General features: G+C 36.4%; 2 protein-coding genes across 2 annotated transcripts; both read right to left on the bottom strand.

The window, feature by feature from the left end:
- Positions 1-134: 134 nt before the first annotated feature.
- On the bottom strand, positions 135-14029 carry LOC110731554 (ATP-dependent helicase BRM-like). Its single transcript, XM_021911412.1, has 14 exons — positions 13276-14029; positions 10547-11878; positions 8554-9873; positions 8262-8374; positions 7873-7960; positions 7703-7789; positions 6893-6985; positions 6717-6800; positions 6426-6629; positions 5764-6006; positions 4152-5687; positions 3497-4042; positions 2522-2770; positions 135-1191 (listed from the first exon to the last, which is right to left on the bottom strand). The coding sequence occupies exons 1-14, from the start codon at positions 13453-13455 to the stop codon at positions 532-534; spliced, it is 6735 nt and encodes a 2244-aa protein (XP_021767104.1). The 5' UTR covers positions 13456-14029; the 3' UTR covers positions 135-531.
- Positions 14030-16924: 2895 nt separating this feature from the next.
- Positions 16925-20538, bottom strand: LOC110731553 (bifunctional L-3-cyanoalanine synthase/cysteine synthase, mitochondrial-like). Its single transcript, XM_021911411.1, has 10 exons — positions 20049-20538; positions 18899-19008; positions 18774-18831; positions 18427-18690; positions 18163-18300; positions 18016-18067; positions 17843-17922; positions 17707-17766; positions 17451-17531; positions 16925-17278 (listed from the first exon to the last, which is right to left on the bottom strand). Exons 1-10 carry the CDS (start codon positions 20214-20216, stop codon positions 17180-17182), a joined length of 1110 nt encoding a protein of 369 aa, XP_021767103.1. The 5' UTR covers positions 20217-20538; the 3' UTR covers positions 16925-17179.
- Positions 20539-21512: the final 974 nt, after the last annotated feature.

Genomic DNA, 21512 nt, shown 5'->3' with positions numbered 1-21512 from the left:
ACTGTAATTTTCAGATCATTCTAAGATCCATGTGAAAGTTGTTAAAAATATGAGTATTAAACAATTTGGTAGTCAGGTTCCCGAAAAAAATAAAACAAATAAAATAAAATACCAATTTGGCAGTCATGGCAAACTCAAAAATAAGGTGTGATCAATTACTCTGTATATTAAAAGTGACACTGATACAGCATTGCCGAATGATAGCTAATGTGCGCCACAACGCAAACTAAATAACATTAACAGAGAGCCAGAGAGGAGACTATAGTGCTATGAGAACATAACATTCACAGGACAGAGCACCAGATATACAATGGCGGCAATGATGCTCGAATTATATGACAACGAAAAGGAAGTATATGCTTAGCAAAAGGAGGAAAAACACTAAGAAAAAATTAGAGGGAGCGGGGTAAAGCCTAAAAGCCTAACTGTACTTGTACAGATCTACTAGTTACCCTATACCTGCTTACACATTAAGGGCAAAGGAATTTTCTTTAAACATCATCATACTTCAAATGTAATATAATGTTTCAATCACATAATGCTCGGTCTCCTCTTTCCTGCATCTGTCCTCAATCTCTTTACAGGGTTGGCCCATCCAATCGTTCCACCACTACTACCGCTGCCATTAACCTGTTGGGACGACTGATTGGACCACATCTGCTGCTGCCCACCTGCTCGACTATCCCTTGGGGTTGACACTGAACCAGGGCTCCTTATACTACTTCGTCCCATGCTTGGAGGAGAGACAGGTCCTGTGGACCCAGATCTTGTATTCACAGCCGCAGGCTTTTCCCTGTCCTTCCTCTTTTTCTTGCATACAACCAAGTCTCCTGGGTGAGTCAGCAGGGGAGAGTCATCTTGGTCTCGAATGCTACTGCTGCCGAGCCTCGATTCTTTTACAGGCAAATGGGATCTCGTCATCCTTGAGTCTTCATTAGCCATAATAGGGGGACCTCGCAATGACTGCCTTGGGGATGGGTTCAAATCACCTCGTTCAACATCATTCATCAATCTTTGCTTTCTATTACTACCTTGTGATGCAGATGTGGATCTCAAAGCAACAGAAGCTGCAGTTGATGGTGGACCAGAGAAAGACACAGTATTTTTGGCCTCCTGGAAATCAACATCTGGGAAAGAACCCTTCAATATGTCGAAAAATAGATCATGAACTTTCCTTGCTTCACATCTCACCTGCCCATACAAACAATAGGCAGTATTAAAATCTGTGGAGTATTTTATTATAATAGGACATACGCAGCTAAATATCTTGTTCAAATACCATCTACTAGGAAACATGCACTGCTCAAAAGTTTTCCTTATTTTGAGAGTAGCATGTGGGTAAAAGCTTGACCCTTTATCTCCAATACTATATACTAGGAAACATGCAGAGCTCAAACTTAGACGATTAAACCCAACACATTTCTTTCGAACAGAATCCTAGAGCATCCTGATATATGATAATCCTGTTATATCAACGATGAGGACAGGCTCACTCTTCAATTACCACTACAAAGTACATAATTTAACTCCATCCTACCAACTAGCTATCTAAAAAGTCGAACACAACTCTTCAGTGAGGAAGATAATTCTTTTGATATACTTTGAAACAGACAAACAACAGTCTACATCCCACATAAACAAAAGATGTAGCTATTGCCCTGTATATAAAGATCAACTTGCTACACATGCTGAAAGCAACTAAGAAACTATATGAACAGCATGCAAAATGCCATCTTTCTCCCTTTCTCTTCAGAGAGGGAGTAATAGGAGGGTGAACTAAGTTTATTTTAAACAGACTAAAAAGTCTCAAGTAACAAAATTTTTTGAAATACACACTGTTCTGCAAAATGAACTTCAGAGTTTTTTAGGAAATGTTGTTCTTCATACAAGGAGACAAGTTAATGCAACAAGCCCACAACAAGAAATTTTTTTATGATTAAACAAAGGGACAACAGAGCAATTGTTGACCCTGGTGACAGAATTCTCTACTGCTCTGGAAGCCCGTTCCCTGGATAAGCTAATGTCATTTGTACCAATTCTTCATACATGCTAGATATTTGTCAACAAGAAAATAAAAATCAACAGATTTAATGAACTGGAATTGCACCAGAGTTCTTCACGCAATAAGAGATGGAATGATGGATAGAAATTTAGATACATAGATGCATTCATATTAGCTTACAACCATTAGCTCAGCCAAAGACAGTTCAGTAGGAGAGAATTACTAACAAACAAGATTTAACCTTACAAACAAGGATTGATCAGACTTTTTACAGCCCTTTATAGTCCAATTTCTATCAACGGATAATATTCTTTGATATCCACAATGATAATTATTAGTCAAGTGCACAAATGACACTAGACAGAAAGTCCTATGGGAGCATTAGAGAGCACAGCAATTGTGTAGCTAAATCAGTTTTAGTTATCGTAATTAAACAAATATGAAGTATACAGCTTATTTATGTTGTAAAGATTGAACTTCTGAAGAGCATAATTAATATTGATAACAAACAAGACATACCTCATGTGAAAAACCATAATACTGCACTGCACTTTTCAACATCAATTGCACATCATTAACAACTTCCATCACTCCACTATACTGTAGTCTGTCAATTCGATGGTCTATTTTACGTAAATCCAATAGTTTGTTTCCTGGTCCATTTGTATAGCCTGAACTTTCAGTTTTCTTCCACAAATCTATCAGGAGAGGTACAACATGGCCTTCCTTGTCTATCCTCTTCTGGACCCTGCCGATCACATTCTTGCACTACAGATGGACAAAAGATTGAATCATGCTTTTGCACAAACTTCAAGAAATCAATCTTAACCACCAAAAGGGAAAAAAAATCACCAAAAACCTACTTCCAGGCATCTAAATCAATGTATTCTTAAGAAGAGGTAATGCAATTGTCAATTACAATACTTTGGTCCTCTCCATATTACAAGGTCAGAGCAGATTATGGGCAAGATACAGTGTCAAGGATAAACAATTCTGAAATATATATGACAAATCCAAGTATAAAGTAAACGACCTAGACAACAGCTGTGCTTCAGATGACCGGGTGACATAAACCAAAAATGAAACTCAGAGAAAAAGATTCAGTTTAAGATTGTGACATGGAACAAAAAAAAAAGAACCAGAATCTTAAAGCCCCTAGACCTAGAGAGCATACCAACAACTAGTGCATGATTGAAATTAATAACCAACTCTGATTACTTATACGGAGTAATTAAGGTAAGTCACCTAAATACACTTGTACTTTAGAAAAATATCACACGAATCCTTCACATGTCTGCTAGGAATTTAGTAAGGACACAAGCACTTTTAAAGTATATAAAATTTAGCATGTTTCAATATATTGTCCGGCTGTCCGCTATATAATTTTGCAATAAAATGGGGAGGGAAGAGGGTGGGGGGGACTAAGAGTGAAAACAGCCGCATTCGAATTTATGTAAGCACGTTTATCTTTAAAGTGGACCAATTAAAACATACCCTTCTCTGAATGATGTCGGACATCTTAGCACCAAAGCTTGAATTTCCGGATGTGTTCACATCTTTGTTACCATCAAAACTGTCCCTGGAATTCTCGAATGCTTCTTCGGTGGGATTAGACAAGCTATTCAATCTACCAGATTGAGTAGAGGCATGCAGCTTTGATGTACTTCCGGTTCTCCTTGAAGGTAAGCTTCTACGAGTTTTTGAAGACATATCACATTGATCTTGCTTCAGAGCAGAAGAATCTCCAAACGTTTTGGACTCTGGATCAATCCTCAATTGACTTCCAAACCTTTGATCTGGTAAACATTGAGATTGTGATGGATCTCCGCGTTGAAGAGACATCTTTTCACTATACCTCTCTTCTGGTCTATCAATAGTATGCCTTGGCCGAAGTCTTATGCTACGCTTTCTTTTGATTTTGGGCTGCACCACCTGTTCATCTTCTCCTTCTTCACGCTCATGATTCCAGCTACCTGACTGCTGCATATCCAAATGTGAATCTCCAGAAACAACAATCTCCCCCTCCTCGAGCTCATCAAGCTGAACATTAACAAAAGATGAATTGGTATATATATATATATAATTTTATTTATTTATTTTTAAAAAAAGGGACAACATAAATGATTTTAGGAACAGGAGGAAAATATACCAGTTTTTTGGAGCCAGAACTAGGCCTGGCATCTATAGCTGATAGAGTTGCGAACTTCTGAGAAGATACAGAGGGTGAGACTGCCCGTGTGATCCTGCGACTGTCTGATGATGATCCAGGGGATCCAGGTTCATCTACCATATGACCAGCTCTGGTACTTTCACTAGCTCGAGGATAATCAAACCCATCATTAACAGGAACATCCTCCTCTGACTGGTCTTTATTGTCTTCAGCAGCATCCTCCTCCTCATCTTCATATTCTCCAACTTCACCATCCTCTTCAGGAGCAGAATATTCATTTCTGTCTTCAGAACTAGCGTCAGAGGAGTCTCCAATGTCATCATCCAACTCAGTGTACACAGGAACTTTCTTCCCCTTATATCGCCCCCTTCTTTTCTCAGTTTCACCTGGTTCCACTTCCGCATTGCCGCTAAATATGTCCTTTGACGGCTTCTTGGACAAAGCTGAAATGGCTGAATTAACTTCCTTGGTACTGGCTCGAAGCCACTCAGGTACCTGATCATACCTCGTCATCTCCTCAATCCAATCAAGTTCTTCATCCATCTGATCAAAGAGCTCAACTTCTTCTTCACTCCTTGCAATCAATCGATTTACCTCCTGCAGAGAGGGAACGTCATGAACAGTCTCTTGATACCTCTCTTCATCATGCAATAGCGTTTCTAATGTCATTCGTCTCTCCTCGTGTGTTGTTCTTTGATCAAAACGTCCAGCATTGATTACTTCATCAGCCATGTCAATCTTATATTGTTGAATATTATTTCTTATTAGGCTCTCAATCGAACCCACATATCGATCCTTTCCCACAAGATCATCTTCTAAGTCAACCATCCCTCCAGTTCTGAACTCATCCTCCTTTATATGGCTAGGTATTTTATCAACAACTGCTTCCATGTAGATGACTTTGACTTCCCTTTTTTGTCCTATGCGATGAGCTCTGGCAACTGCCTGTTCCTCGTTTTTGGGGTTCGGATCAGGATCATAAATAATGACTGTATCAGCAGTTTGTAAATTTAAACCTCGTCCAGCAGCACGGATACTCAGCAAAAAGATAAAGCACTCAGTCTGCGGATCATTAAAGTCCACAATTGCAGATTCCCGGTCTTCCAAGCTAGTAGTTCCATCAATTCGCCTATACAAGAGTCGCCTCCACTGTAAATATTCCTCCAAGATGTCAAGAAGCTTGGTCATGGTACTAAAGAGGAGCACCCGGTGTCCAGTTCTGTGAAGTTTTATAAGAATTCTGTCCAAGATCCATAATTTCCCACATGACTTCACAAGAAAATCCTTTGAAAAGTCATTAAAAAATGGGTAGCTAAGCAATGGATGATTACAAAGTTTCCGGAGTTCCATACACCTATTATTTAAAGTTCTGTAAGCTCTAGCCTGGTAATACGGACTTTTTTGGACCTTAAGCTTCTCATCCTCAGGATCCACACGAAGAGTCCCAGTAGTTTTAACCCAATCATATATAGAACTCTGGATAGCAGACATCTTACATTTTAAAACAAATGACACCTGCAACCAATTTGGATGTTAGAAAGACAAGAGAAGGAAATTAGATATATAATCGAAGAAGTAGATAGATACATACCTTAGCAGGAAGGGAGCCTTCTACATCTTCAACACGGCGTCTGAGCATAAATGGCTCCAAAATCTGATGAAGTCGATGGATAATGATAACCTTCTTTTCTGTCTCAAGCCAATCATCCTCAGCATTATGGGTAGGGCCTTCTTTTTGGAATGGTTGAGAAAACCAGTCATGGAATGCTTTGCGATTGTCAAATACTTCAGGTAGAAGTAAATTTAATAGAGACCACAGTTCCTTCAAATCATTCTACAAGATCGAAAAATCCATCATGAGAGAAAACACACATATAAAACACCAGTCATTAATATAATCTCAACTATTTTATGTTCGGCAGCAGGTGCTGTCTATCTATTATTTTAGATATATCCTAAAAATTCCAATCCAAGATAGTATTGCAAACACACTTCAAATGAACAGACACCCAAATGCTAACTATAAAAGAAGCTAGACAACTAGATTGCAGGAGTCTGAAGAGGCCCAGCTTAATCATTGAAAAATCCAAACAATCAATAAAAAAGAACATTCAGCATGTGAATATTAGCAAAGTATTATTATGCTGATCTTAGTATCACTAAGACACCAACACGGACAATAATTATCACAACTCGAGCAGTTGAGCAGCACAAATGATAGAATACAAGATCCAGTAATAATTTCTAACAAACCTGCAAAGGAGTCCCTGTCAAAAGAAGACGCCTCTGGCAACGATATCTGTCCAAGTCACGTGCTAGAACTGATTCTCGGTCCTTCATTCGCTGTGCTTCATCTATCACGATATACTTCCAATCAATTTTAGAGAGCTTTGAACGATCATACATAATGAACTCATAGGTTGTGACAAGAACATTAAATTTCATGGCACAAACTTCCTGGGAAATAAAGAAAGAGGATGTTAAGCCGTTGAACGTTTATCACATTGGTACATACATCAGAAAACCAAAGAAAATAACCCTTACTTGAGAAAATAATTTGGCTCTTTGGTCCTTTGCACCAACATAGTAAATGCAGGATACAGAAGGCAGCCAGGTATGCAACTCACTCTGTTGAGAAAAAAAAAATGCAGTTAGCAAAGGCCAAGAAACATGTGGAGTATATGGACTACTTGGCTGACTAGGGAACTGTAGCCACAGACCTTCCAATTCACCAAAACAGCATTCGGAACTATGATTAGATGGGGTCCATAATTCCCTTTGAATTCCATCAAGTAAGCAATCAATGCCATCACCTGAAAAACGGAATACGTAATTAAAAAAAAAAAAAAAAGTGTATCTCTAAAGTTTAGCACTGTAAAGTATATTATGGGTCGTTTGGTTGACTAGAGAAAATAAATCAGCAAAGGAGATGAATGGAAACAGATCAAGAAACGTATTTTAATTATATTATCTTTAGTTTATATTAAAAAAATAAGAAAATAAATAAAAACAGAACATCATACGTCTACACAAAGTTTGGTTCCCAAAACTATAACAAAAAACAGCACACTTCTCTCTAGGGGTTAGTTTCAGAAGCTTTCATAAGCAGTGTGGCAAAGGGAGGCGATTTTAGGTGACTAATAACGGTATGGATTGTGAAGCGAAGAGCAAAGATGGTGGTGGTGGTGTTGTGGGAGGCTATGAAAGTGGTTGCTGGTGGCTTTGAGCTGCAACTGGTGGTGGAACGGATCAAATTGCCAGAAAGGAAGATAGGGAGACTGAGATAGAAGTTGGGGGGAATCAAAAAGACAGCATTTGGGGTGACCCCATTCAACTGAAGTAGAGGAAGGAAATATATATATAAATATAAAGCACAGCCACATGAATAGATTGGGAGTTTCCTTTCCCTTTTGCTAAAACCACTCCTTATACATCTTTCCACTTTGCTCACTCCAATAAAAAAAAATTGCAGCAGCTTAAACATGGAACAATTTCTATTGGTGAAGGGGATGAGAAAGGGTGCAAATTACCTGTACAGTTTTTCCAAGACCCATTTCATCTGCCAAAATTCCATTCAACTTGTTGTTATACAAAGAAAGCATCCACTGTAGACCAACCTACCAATTGTGACCAAAGGGTAAGAAGATCATGAATATACACTCTAAAAATGAATTTCACTGATCAAAGAAATGCAACTTACTAGCTGATAATCTCGCAGAGTCCCAGCTCTCAACATCGAAGGCTGTCTCACGACCCTCTCATTTATAGCATGAGCAAGACTGTAATACCTGTTGGCAGTTTTATGTTATATAATTTCTAGAAGGTTATCAAAGATGGTTGCTTATGATAGATACACAATTCATAAACTACAGTCATCAATATAGAAAGTAAAAGATCCAAATAATTGGACTTTTATCAGACCAGCATAGAGCCACAGGTTAGTTTAGAGGAAAGACCAGATAGCATGAAAAGTTTAAAACAAACTGGCAGCGATATAGGCATCCAATGTAACTAATTTGACTATATAAAAAGTCAACCATAACATATATACTTATGGAAAAAGATGGAAAAAGAAAACGGTTAGCATACTTGTTCACTGATGAACTATCCTTAGGTGCATTCATTTCGGAAAACTGATTTCGGATCATGACTTCCTCACCAGCACAAGCAGCAGCAGCTCTAACTTCTTCTTCTGATAAGCCCTTTATCCCAAGACACCCCCAGACAAAAAAATTGAAAAAAAAATCAGAAAATAAACATGAAATAATAAAGGCATAACAGATGCAAAATGAACAAGTGAACAACAGGATCAAGGAAATTTCTAGGCCCATATTGGTTTTACAAACACCAGACTTGACCAGCTAGAGCTCGGTCATCATACCTGAGATCGAGCAGCAGCCGCAGCAACAGCAGCAGCCTCTTGAACCTCTTGCTGGCTTTTGGTGGCAGTTATTTTGCTCCCCAATTTGTGAAGATATTCTTCAGTCTGGGTCAAAAATGTCGAAAGAACATTATATCTCTCAGCAGCATCACCTGAAATGCTAGTCTGCTGCTCCAGAAGCATTTCCCTATACCTTTCCACATCATTATTCTTCAATGCCTCCATCCTTTTATTTCTATCATCATCCTTTCTCTTTGAGAACTCTCTAAGCATTCTCTCATGATATTTTGCAACACCTCGGTTGCGAGCTGTCCGGGCATCACGGATGGCCCAATGTGCCTCAAGAAGCTTCTTGCGCCATTGAAATATAGCTTTGAGCTGCTTTTCTCTCATAGCTTTCTGTGATGCCTGAACTTGCCTTGAGAGCTCCAACCGTTGTCGCTCGCAAATACGGACAAACTTCCTATATTCCCTGTCAGTCATTGCCATAATCTCCTGCTGCTCATGATCTACTTGGTCCCTTACACGTGCTTGAAGGTTCAAAAGTTTAAGCTTCTTTTCTTCAATCTGCAGTCGCACAACAAGATCTGGCCTGATCCTCTTCCTCTCTAAGTTGACTGCTAGTAACTCACCAATCTTCCTCAAGTTCTCTGCCCTTTTATTATTAATTACTTCCATTCCTTCTCCAGAAAGAAGATCTTTGATATCGTACGCCAAAGACAAATTGTTATTACCCATAACTGCAGACCCAAGAGAATCTTGCTTTCTAGTAAAACAGGGAAAATCAAATAAAGGACCATGATATTTTCTACTTGAGCTGACATCTTTTGGCTGGGATAATGAAGCTGTTTGCAGGGGTTTCTTAGCCTGTGCACTTTCACCAACAGATACTGGCGCAATAGCCTTACCCCTATCCGTACCAACATCATTTCTTTTAGGAGTTTTTTGTAAATTGCGTTCAACATCTTGTTCAGCTTTAATAATAACAGGAGCAGCTTGCTGATCCTCCTTCTCAGGAGATAATACTGAAGAAGTCTCTCTAGTCACAGATGTTGCACCTGCCATATTAGTTGAGATTGTTGCCTTTTCATCAATTGTAGAAATCTCCTCTTTGAGGGAATTTTTTGCAAGAGCAGGCGGGGGAGCTTGGGGAGCCTTCTCACCAGAGTCCGCATGCTTTGGACTTTCATCAGCATTTCTAACAGTGGACTTATCCTGATTAATAGAACCAGCAGGGACAACAGACTGCAGTGGTTGTGATTCAAGAGGAGGGGGAGCAATAGCTCGAAGCAATTCTTGGGGAAGAGTGCTTTCCCCTTTCTGAACAGAGACCAAGATGAACAAGAAATGAGTTTCAAATGGACACACTTTTTATATAAGGAAAAGAAATAATAAAATAGAAATGAACATGGCACATCTTTAATTGTATCCTAACACGTTTTAGAGAGCACAACACAATCGTTGACGTGCAAAACAAGTATAACGCATTGATTTTCAGTTCAAGGAAATTTCAAGGTTTTAAAAGTTCAATGATGAAATCACTAATTTTATTCATATACGATCAGATAGATATTGGATTTTCAGTCTGCAATTCTGCTCCCAACAAATACATTCCCTACAAGTACAGCACTCAAAATTCCATAAAAAATATATGACAAAATCTAAGGTCTCTCAAGAATTTTTGGCAATTATTTTTGTAGTGGACAAATATTATGGGTCATTTGTAAATCCAAAAACGACAGAAAACTTTAGAGTCAACAAAAGTGTCATATACCAAGTAACCAGGGATTTAGTCCTACACACTTCAACATATTCCAATGATTGCCTTCAGAATGTAAGCAAACAAGGAGAGGGCACAAAGTCTGAGAGTGAGAATTGGGAGGTGATAGCAGAGCGACAAAAATCAAGCTTGAAACGGGTCCACCAGAATGTACAAGGAATACTGAAAATCAAGCAGATAGTAAAAAAGGAAGTAAATGGAAAGATTTAAAACCTTTAGGCGTCTAAAGGCAAGAATTTGGGCCTTAAGAACATGAAGTTGCTGTTTAGTGAATCCAGATTGCTGCTGAGAGATCTGGGATGGCGGCTGAGCTGGGAGAGGAAGATTATTTCCTGATCCTCCATCATTTGGTGCACTTGCTGGTCGAGACGATGGCTGGTTTACCTGTCTAGGATACTGCATTTGCAATGCTTCTTGACCATTTCCTGCATTTTTAACATTCATAGAATGTTCTGAACCTTGGTTCAAGTTCATAGAAGGGCGTGATGCCTGGACAGAAGCCATTCCATTTCCCACCATTGGTGATTGCATTGAAGGTGCCTGGTTATCTCTACTGTGTACAGAGAGCTGTGCAGGCAAATTGTTAGTACTGTTACCTATACCAGCATTTGAAGCTGAACCAAATGGACCAGGTGGAACTGTTTGCCTAGCTCTAGAAGCACCTGACTGCCCAGAAACCTCACTTGAAGAGTTTGCACGGGGTGAACTTTCACTAGTAGCAGGTGGAGAAGTAACCTGCTGTCTTTGCATAGGGACAGGAGAAGGCTGTGAATTACTTTCATTCGACTTTTGCTGAGAAATCATCCTAGACTGCATTAATGGCATCAGCTGCGCCACCAAATTGGCATTTGCAGGTTGTGACAAATCGATATTACGTTCCCGTGCCCATGCCTGTAACTGAGCCGCAACAGCCATTTGATTATTTCCCATGTTTTGAATCCCTGCCTGAGCCTGTGGATTTTGTACAGGCCTCATCATATTAGCAGAAGCAGGATGTCCCATACTAGTCTGCATCATAGGGGGCTTTGGCTCATTCCTCTGATCAGAGCCCCCCTGCTGACCTTGTTCTATCTGCTTCTCGACACGACCAAAAGGCTCAGATGACTTCTTTGATGCAGCTGCCTGGGCCTGGTTAGTTGCCTGCATTGAAGCAAGCTCCTGCATTCTCATATTTGCCATACGCATATCCTGGTCTTTTGAAGATGAAGGGCTTCCCATTCCCATGTTAGTTTGCCCTTGAGGTTGCATGCCCATAACAGATTTTTGCTTTGCAGCCTGCATAGCATATTGCATATATGCTTGATGGACTGGATTTAAACCTTGTTGCTCATGAGCAGGATTCTTATTTTGACCTTCTTCACGTAAATGAGGAGATCCATGTTGCTGAGCCATATCAAGGTATTTTCTTTGCTGCTGTGAAAATTGCAATGAGCTTGGAGATCCCATGAAATTAGCCCCACCCATAACACCCTGCAAACCAGCAGCTTGGAAAGCTAGGATGGCTTCATTTCCTTCAGGTTTTCGTAGCAGTTGTTGTTGTAGTGACTACAAAGGTAAGTATGCAATGTTAGAGCTCGGATTATCCTACCAAATTCAAAGAACATCATACAGTGTTGTGCAAATCAAAGAAAAACCAGACACCTCATACCAAATACAAAAGCAGCTCAATTTTAAGAGTACACAATTACATCAAAAGCCAATATACCTAACACATCAAACTATCAAAGTCTTTATAACAGATTGTGACTAAGTAAACACCAGAGTTATAAGGGATGGGCATCAAACCAGGAACACAAACACAACAGATATGGGCAAGTTAATGTTCTTTTATTTGAACATGAGCAGTGACAAGCAGAAACGATTTGGGCTCTAACCAAATATAGATGAAACCAAACAATTGAACCTTTAGGTGATCCTAAAACTTTGTAGAAGAAAGAAAAACTAGATTCGAGATATACATTTCAGTGCAGCAACTCAAAAACTACAAAAGACAATCTCCCTCTCCGAAGTCATATGGATTCTAAATCAAAATTTCAGAGATAAATAATAAATTAAAATTTAGACAGGCGCACATATCAATAACCATGAAGCTTGAGCAAACAATTAGCAACACTCACCAATTAAATCTTGCTCATAAAACAGTAACAAAACAAATAAATTTTCAGCTACAGATAGAAAAAAAAAAAAAAAAGAATAAACACCTAAGAGAATCTGCAGTCAGAAAAAGACAACTTCAAACTACCAGTACCAGTACTTAAGTAGCTCGAACTTCGAAGTAATAACTCTCACCCAACTGCCACTTCTAATTCTTAGTAAAGTAAGATACCCACAATTGACTAAAGAAGAGTGGCCAGGCAAGGAAAAGTATAAAGCAACGTAGGAAAGCACCTGGCCAACCTTTGTTTATTTCACTTAAAACCTCGTACTGCATTAAAATTGACATTTTCAGGTCAATCCACAAACTACAAAATTAATAATTATAATATCCACTTCTACACCACATGTTATAAAACGTCAGCCCACAACAAACAACCAGCTTAACATTCAAAATACACCAAATCAACATCACTAATCACGAAATTGAGTTAAATTCAAGTGATATTCTTCAAAGTCAAGCAAGAAACATCTCTTAAAAAACCAAAATTAAGCATAACCCATTTTAGAAATCTCTAATATTATAACACCATAAATCACAAAATTGAGCATAACCCATTTGAAATTTGACCAACATTACTCAAACTATCAAACCCAGAAACCAAAAATCAGCTCAAAAATCAAAATTGAAAACACCCCATTTAAGGCAATTCTAATATTAGGTCGAAAATTGGCAAATCAACCCCATTAATCTCACAAATTGAGTGAAAAAAATCAAAACACCACCAATCTAGAAACAACCCAAAATCCAGAATTACAAGATAACAAGCTAAGCGTTAAACCCTAACCTGTCTTTGCTGTTGCTGTTGTTGCTGCTGAATTGAATCAAAATGCTGTTGTTGTTGCTGCTGCTGCTGCTGCTGTTGCGAGGCCGCCGATGACGATGACGATGGCGATGCGGCGGCAGACGCCGGACTCCGACCATGCCCGCCGGCACCGGCGTGCTGGGACCCACCGCCAGATTGCATAAAATTAAACCCCTAAAACAACCCCCAAAAAAAAAACAAGAAAAATCAAAAATTGGGAAAATTCCCAGAAATCCTAATCAACAAAATGAGAAAACCCTCATTTCAAATTTTGCCCCCACTTCTGAAAATTCAAGTGTCAATTTCTTTAAATAAAAATACCCAATACCCCACTTTTTTCACTCACTTTTTTTCCCCTTTTTTCAGTATATAAATTTCAACAATTATAGGAAAATTGGAAGGTGTGATGATAATAATCAATGAGGTAAGAAATCAAAAAAAGAAAAGTATATTTTGGCGGCAAATTTGTGGGTCCAAATTCACAGATCGGAAGAAAGAAGAAGATGTGGGTTTTGGCTCAACAGTCCGAACTCGTCGGAATCTGCTGATTTGTGCTTTTTCTAATTTTTCTTTTTTATAATTTTTTTTCTTTTTCTTGATGCCTCTTTCTCTCTCTTCTTTGGATGAATTTTACGTTTTTTTTCACGCGATTTTCAGGGTTTTTATCAGTCAAACCCTAACTCTTTGTTTGATTTTGCCTTTTTTTTTTTTTTTTTTTTTTTATTCTCTCTTTTTCTCTAACTATGGTTAAGGGGATAAATAAAAGAAAAAGGAAAAGGGAAAAAAGGTGGTTAGAGTTTTGTGTCTCCAAGTAAAGCTATTTGTTCAATAAACTTTGGACCTTTCAAGACTTGTTTTTTATATTCTAATATTCATATTAGTAGATATATGGGTACGAATTAATATTTTATCTTATTTTGGCAACTTATTATATAATTTTCATAAAATCAAATTGTAATAGACTTGAAAATTTTAGATCATATCAAATTTTAATTTTTACATTTTTATAATTAAATATTTGTATGTTAATTACAAATCAAGAAGATTAGGAATGTATAAAAGTTCAGTCACACAACTCACACCAAAAGTTCAAGACCTAGTTAAAATAAATTTCATATGAATCTACCTTGTTTCGAATTTAAAGAACAAAGTCTTACTAACCTGTTTTTTTGTTTTAGAAAAAAATAAAAAAAAAATTAACTACTCTATTTCATTAAGTAAAACATTAATAACATTGATTCTTGTGTGATTTTGTCATCAATGTTGATTTTTATATTACTACATTTGATATGATTTTTTTTTTCTAGACATCTCATTAATTTTCAATTGGATGCATATGACAACACTATCTATAAAAATATTATGAATTATATATATATATATATATATATATATATATATATATATATATATATATATATATATATATATATATATATATATATATATATATATATACTACAAAACATTATGGACTATATAGTGGATATCTGCAAATTTAAATTGAATTATAGTTATATTGGTAAGACCGTAACTCATCTTCAATAATAAACTCACAATACATGTGATTAATTAAACATGTAACCTTTCAAAGTAAAAATTACAATGTAAAAAAATAAATAAAAAAAAAACCCCAAAATCTGTCACATCATGTAAACTACAAACTTAAACAATTGCTACACTTTATGGTGAAATCAACATCCTCGCTCATATGCCTTTTTTTTTTTTTTTTTTTTTTCTACTAACACACATATCTTAAGCATAAATTAAAATGTATATATAAAAACCAGTATAATTTAATATGCCAAGATACCTCAAAAACAAAACTAATATGACGGATAAAAATAAGCATGAATTTTATTTTTGCTAATCTATCTTTCGTCAAAAAAGGAAAAAAAAAAAAGATGAGAAAATAGTTGAAATTACATAATCATAGATTTTTGTAAAAAAAAATAAAATAAATAAAGGAACTTACAAACGTATAAGAGGCAAAGATGATGACAAAATTGTTGGGTGACTGAAAAAGTCAAGTCAGTAGATGACACAGACAACGTCAGAGAAATATATGGAGGATAATCGTTTATTCCATCGGCAGATATGCAATCATGTTTAGGGACTTAGGTCGTTCATTTATCTGAAACGAATAATGACATTTACACCCTTTTTATATGTGGAAAATTATCTTGATACAAATCAAAACCGATATCATGTAATAAATGACTTATTAAACACTAACCACCTATGTCACATTATAAATATTTACAAAAAAAAAATACTTCATTCCTTTAACACAAGAGTCTAATATTTTTTAATTATTTCATTTTCCTTATAACACAATTATGTAATTAACGAGTATATTCAATGCTCACCAGTCACCCCTACTTTTCTCTTTTAAACTATTATTTTACCAACAAGGTAAAACATTAATTAGATTAAAGAAATCATATTTATAACTATATAAACATGCTTGTAAGAGTAAAAGATAACTTAAGTAGTTAAAGCTTCCCTCCCGGTTCAAGGAGATTCTGGGATCGATTTTCACCCCTGCCTATTGTGGCTCTCTAAACACCAAAAAATATAAATAAGCGTGTGCGCGTTGCCGCGTTGCACAGACCAAGAAACTAGTTAGTTAATAATATGAGAGAACGACATCTTCATACCTATCAAAATTTTCCCTCTTACATCAACTCAATTAATCACACACGACTTGCCTTTGTCCACCAATATTATAAACTCTCTATGTCCATCCCTAGTACCTAGAACTATATAGTACGTATATGTGTATATGTAACATAGATATATGACTAATGAATAAGTAAAGTGAAAATTAGATGGGTATATTCGCATACGGTCTAAGTTTGGAGAGCATTGCAAAAACCATATTTTACTTACTAAATCATAATAAATGATATAGAAAGAGCACATGAATAGTGCAAGGCTATATTTATAGAACAAGTGAAGTGTTTCATACTCCGTTTTATTGCATGAAAGTTTTATAGTGGAAACTTTTTTTTTTTTTTTTTTTTTTTTTTTCTAAGGGCTTAGAAATAGAAGCCTAGAAGGTAAGGGATCCAACAATGATCATCCACCAATATGCCTATGTGGTTTCTCTCTCTATCACATTTAATTGGCATTGGGCATTTGTTACCCAAATGGTAAATTAAATGGGGAGCTAGAGAACACACAACAGATGCCAAAAATCCCATGAAATGAGTTACGGACATTACTTTTTATTTATTTATTTATTACTATTATATCTTGTATTGCGATCTAGTTGGAAGAAGCCACTTGAATAAGAAGAAAGTGTTGGGCAAGTCTGGCCTAGCGGTGTAGAAAATAGAAAAAAATAATAGAGAAGGGTAGAGAGAGTTAATTTAGTAGAAGCGAGATAAAGGAAAGAGAAATGAGGTGGAAGGGAGGATATGAAAGAGAAACTTTTTTTTTTTGAAGGCATATGAAAGAGAAACTTTGGGCTTGCTTATTTAGCATCACGCAAATCTTTTTTTTTTTTTTCCTTTTTTTAAAGGGAAGCAAAGAGATTTTATTAAACATAAAGTGGCTTAAATCAGCCATTACAAACTCAGTTATATCACGCAAACTTAATACCCTATTATAGTAATTTAAACTCTCATCAAAAAAATTGAACCAAGTCTATACGCCTTTGGGTATTTGACCCACGTATTTAGCAATGCAATTGCCTGACATTACTTCATCGATGAAATTTTATCCTTATGGCTTTATTGAACATAAATACACAATAGGCTTGCAATGGTACAATTTTTTTTTTTTTGACACATGCTCATTAAACAATATTAAAGTATTACAACTTGTAGTAATGACAAAACATTAATAGATCCTTTACTTAGCAAAGAGCTAGATCCCTGAATCATTCAACTGGGACTGGTTGCATTTTCTCAGCCTCTTCCCTCAGCTCCTTAAACAGGGCAGACGACAGATATCGCTCTCCGAAACTCGGGTGGATGGTCTATGATCAAGAAAGAAAACACAATTTTTTAAGTCAGATAATCACAAGTTCACAACCCAACAGAAGTGTAATTTGAACTAGTGATGCAACTACAAACTAAATCTAGATGAAGATAAAAGTTTCATAATAAAACTTCATACTTAGATTATATAAAGAGCACAACTTTTCATACCACAATTAGTTTTCCCTTGTTTTCCGGCCTCTTAGCAAGTTCAAGGGCAGCAATTGTGTTAGCTCCTGATGATATTCCAACCTACATATATACATGAACATTAGCTAAGATAGTAATATTAATCTACTAAATGATTTGAACTCGTAATCTCCCAAATAGCACACTGTAAATACGGCAGACTTATTTGTGATGCAAAGATGATAAGAATTAGTATCAGAAACCAGAATAATCTGTTCTTAGTTCTTAAACTTCTTACCATAAGTCCTTCTTTCAATGCCAACTGCCTGGCCATCTTTACAGCATCATCACTTTTTACCTGTTAAAAAGTGCACAAAATCTGAGCACAGATAGTAATCTTTAACAATACTCAAGTTAAACCACTCGAATTTTACCTCAAGAACTGCTTCCATTACATCCATGTCTAAAATCTCTGGTTTAAACCCAACCCCATTTCCGGTTATAAGGTGAGGACCTATTTACATTGGCAGAAAATAAAAATCAAGATGAGTATTTATTCAACTAACATGACTAAAGAAGCTGGAAACTTGTCAGAGTTGAGCAAAACCTGGTTTGCCTCCATTGAGTATGTTGCTTTCAGCTGGTTCAACTCCATAAATCTATAACGTCATCAGTAAATAATTAAATCACATTGCATGTAAACAGCACATGCACAATTCAAAGAAGTCTTACTTAGAACAGACCATGTATATACCTTAACATTAGGATTTTGAGATTTGAGATAGCGTCCAACACCAGACACAGTGCCTCCACTTCCGATTCCCATGACAAAGATGTCTACTTTTCCTTGAGTGTCCTCCCATATTTCAGGACCCGTCGTCTCAAAATGAACCTGATTTTTCAGGCATAGTCAGCTAATTTTCCCTTATCACTGACAATATATACAAGCAAAACAAAGACTCCATTCCAAGGGTGGAACTATTAGTATTGTAACATATAGTTAATTAGCTGATCAGACCTGAGTATTAGCAGGATTATTAAATTGTTGAAGCATGAAACCATCTGGGGTGGAGTCCAGAAGTTGGTTAGCCTTTTTGACAGTTCCCCCCATTCCTTTGTCAGGGTCAGTGAGAATAAGCTCAGCACCAAAAGCCCTCATAGTCACCCTTCTCTCCATGCTAGTGTATGATGGCATTGTCAACACCATTTTGTATCCCTTCATCGCCGCCATGAAGGCCATGCTTATTCCCATGTTTCCTGATGTAGGCTCGATCAACACAGTCTGATCATAGACCCAGCATAACAGTTAACAAAAATATTTCTCGGTAACACTAGCTTGACAGTAACTAACTGTTTTAGGATTACCTTCCCTGGAGAAATTAATCCTTTTTTCTCTGCATCTTCTAACATTGCCAGTGCAGGTCTACAGTAGATAATATAGTTAGCACATAGTGTCACATTTTACTGCCTATAAATGGTTTGTTAAATACCTGTCTTTGACACTAGCAGTAGGCTGCATCATTTCCTGCTTGACGGCTATGTGAGCTCCAGATCCTTCACTAATTTTACTTAGATAAACTAAGGGAGTTCTCCCAATAAGCTGCAACACATTGAATAAAAATCAATTCAAAACATTTTACAGTAGTTTCATGCATTTCTATCAAGGTATAAAGAGGATTTCTAGCAAAGGACTTTTACTATGGTAATTAACTTGCAGAATCTAAAAAGAATTTTTTTTTTACATCAGCAGTCAGCAATCTCAGCACATAGCTATCAGTGGAACATTATGGACCCAATCTAACAAGCTTTAATCAATTGTCCTGTCATCCTGTGTGTGATAGTGTCACATCTTTGATTCTTTCTGATTTTGACAAAGCCATTAATTCAACAATCTAATGTTACTGGTGAATCATAGATAATGTAAATCAAGATAATTGGACATAAGATGAGACACAAAATGGGGTACATAAAATCTACTGACAATGGAAATATCTCACCCAACCGCCGCCATTTTTAATAAATAAAACAGGGTATACTTGGCCATATGAACCATTAATAAGGCCTAAATTTTAAACATTAGGCTAAGGTATCATTATCAAAGAAAATTCAGACCACTAGACCACTTGAGCTAAGATAAAATTGCAAATGATCTAGACATTTGGTCCCTACTAAAGTTCTAACTGAAATCCAAATTCATTCTTAGACGGGCCCACCCGTCCCGGGGGAGAGAGGGCAATAAGGCTCAATGTAGCTGCTGGAGTTCAGTGAGAGCTGCCCTTATCTAAAAACAGAAAGTACCCAAATAAGTTGGGACACTAATGAGCAATCTCCACCTCATAATGTAAGATTATAAGCTACCTTGTCTTTCTCTTTGCTAAATTTATCTATCTAAATTAAATTAAACCATCAACAAGAATAATTCAGAATTTAGAAACAATCTCCCTAATTCATCAAGTAATGTTATAAACATTCATCAGCAAATTAAATTTAACAACTAACATAAACCATGATTGGTATATAAGCATATGTACTTTATCAAAAGATATATACTTTTGGACGATATTACTATTATTATTATCAAATCAAATCAAGTTCCGCCAAGGCGAGAATAACTGTATAAGAATTAGTGAATGTACTCACTTGGGAAACATTGGCTTTGATGTTAGTCCCAGCAAAAGGAAAGGGTGATGAACCAGAATCAGCAACAGGTTGTGCAACAGAAGAAAAAGAAGTGCTACTAAAACATCTGATTGTTGTTTTAAGAAAGTTTGAGGTTGATCTTGATCTTCTTATCAAAACAGTTGCCATAGTTTCTTCAGTTTTTCAGCTAGAAAGATAGAAATTTTAGAGAGAGAAAGAGGAATGAGTAAAATGAGCAGTAGTGGCCAGTAGCAATAGCAAGAAATCTATTGTTTTTACAAGCATTAGTGCAGGTTAAGTATTTGTTTTTATATGGTTAGTTGGTGAAAAGGAGAGAACTTTTTTTTTTTTTTTTTTTTTGACAGGGAAAAAGAGAGAACTTTAAATGTGGTTCAAAATTATTATGCTAAATAGTACAGTACATTTTACGAAAAAGAGGGATTGGTTAGTTTATTATAGTGTCACTATTTATGCAGAGAATGTGGATTGTGAATTTGTGGAGGGGTAGGCCAGTGCAGGGTATGGTCTTGAACTCTTGACTGTTTGTAGGTCATGAATTTCGTCACGTAAATTGATAATAAATTGATTGTGTTGATTAGATACTTTGCACTTAATCTTGGCTGCTTTTGGTGAGTGATGATGATGTACCTTAAAATGATGAATGATTGAGTGCTAGGTATAATGGAACTAGCCTTAGTTCACTAAAAACATAGTTTGGAGTGGAGGGGACAAACAGATTTTTGGGTGACTTTGTTAAAGTCAAATTCGGGTGATGAATTATATGTACTCGTAACTTAATTTTAGTCTAATTGGGGTTTATTATAAGATCGGCCATATTTAACAATATTGACATTATTGTTAATTAGTTTGTTGAGATAAAATCAACAAAGCACTATTCTTTCACCTGATTTAAGTTTATTGCCCTATTCAAAGATTGATCATATATATACAAGAAAATGGTGAATTAGTTTGTTGAAATAAAATCAACCGAGTACATATAACGGCACTATATATGCTTGGGAGTTGGGACTATTATAAGGAAGGCATTTTCATAATTTTGAATATTCCAAATCATTATACCTTAGCAAACTTACTTTCGATTACAATTCTCAATAAGCACGACAACTTTGTAATGACTTTCTTTTGGGATAAGAGGAGGGAAAGAATAAGTTACATTTAGTTTCAACATCCACATCTTTTCTCCCAAGAAAAAAAGGGAAGCTTGAAATTCATAACCACTATAACTTTGAACATGTTGCTTGATTGGAAAATTAGTTATGAAGAAGAGTCTTGGCAAAATTTCCACTCAAATAATGCAAGCTCATGAAAATCATGTCCACGAAACTTGGCAATAGCTACCCATTTGGAAAAGTATTTCTAAGGGGTGGAATCTTCTTACAAAGGTTAGGGCAGGGCATATTGGGAATGACAAATTGATTAGGCATGAGTAGTGTTTAGTCTTCA

The sequence above is a fragment of the Chenopodium quinoa genome, unplaced genomic scaffold, assembly GCF_001683475.1.
Source record: "Chenopodium quinoa cultivar QQ74 unplaced genomic scaffold, ASM168347v1, whole genome shotgun sequence".
NCBI classification, from domain to species: Eukaryota; Viridiplantae; Streptophyta; class Magnoliopsida; order Caryophyllales; family Amaranthaceae; genus Chenopodium; species Chenopodium quinoa.
The sequence above is the reverse complement of the archived record's forward strand: the minus strand, read 5'-3'. Positions and strand labels throughout refer to the sequence as shown.

Excerpts from the sequence above, each read along its gene's own strand:
- LOC110731554 (XM_021911412.1), bottom strand. The coding sequence starts at position 13,455 with ATGCAATCTGGCGGTGGGTCCCAGCACGCCGGTGCCGGCGGGCATGGT. Across the intron at positions 6,801-6,892 it reads CTGTTTTGGTGAATTGGAAG|AGTGAGTTGCATACCTGGCT; the intron begins GTCTGTGGCTAC and ends TTTTCTCAACAG. Across the intron at positions 4,043-4,151 it reads GTTCTGGCTCCAAAAAACTG|CTTGATGAGCTCGAGGAGGG; the intron begins GTATATTTTCCT and ends GTTAATGTTCAG.
- LOC110731553 (XM_021911411.1), bottom strand. The coding sequence starts at position 20,216 with ATGGCAACTGTTTTGATAAGAAGATCAAGATCAACCTCAAACTTTCTT. Across the intron at positions 18,301-18,426 it reads ATAATCCTGCTAATACTCAG|GTTCATTTTGAGACGACGGG; the intron begins GTCTGATCAGCT and ends CTGAAAAATCAG. Across the intron at positions 17,767-17,842 it reads TAATGGAAGCAGTTCTTGAG|GTAAAAAGTGATGATGCTGT; the intron begins GTAAAATTCGAG and ends ACTTTTTAACAG.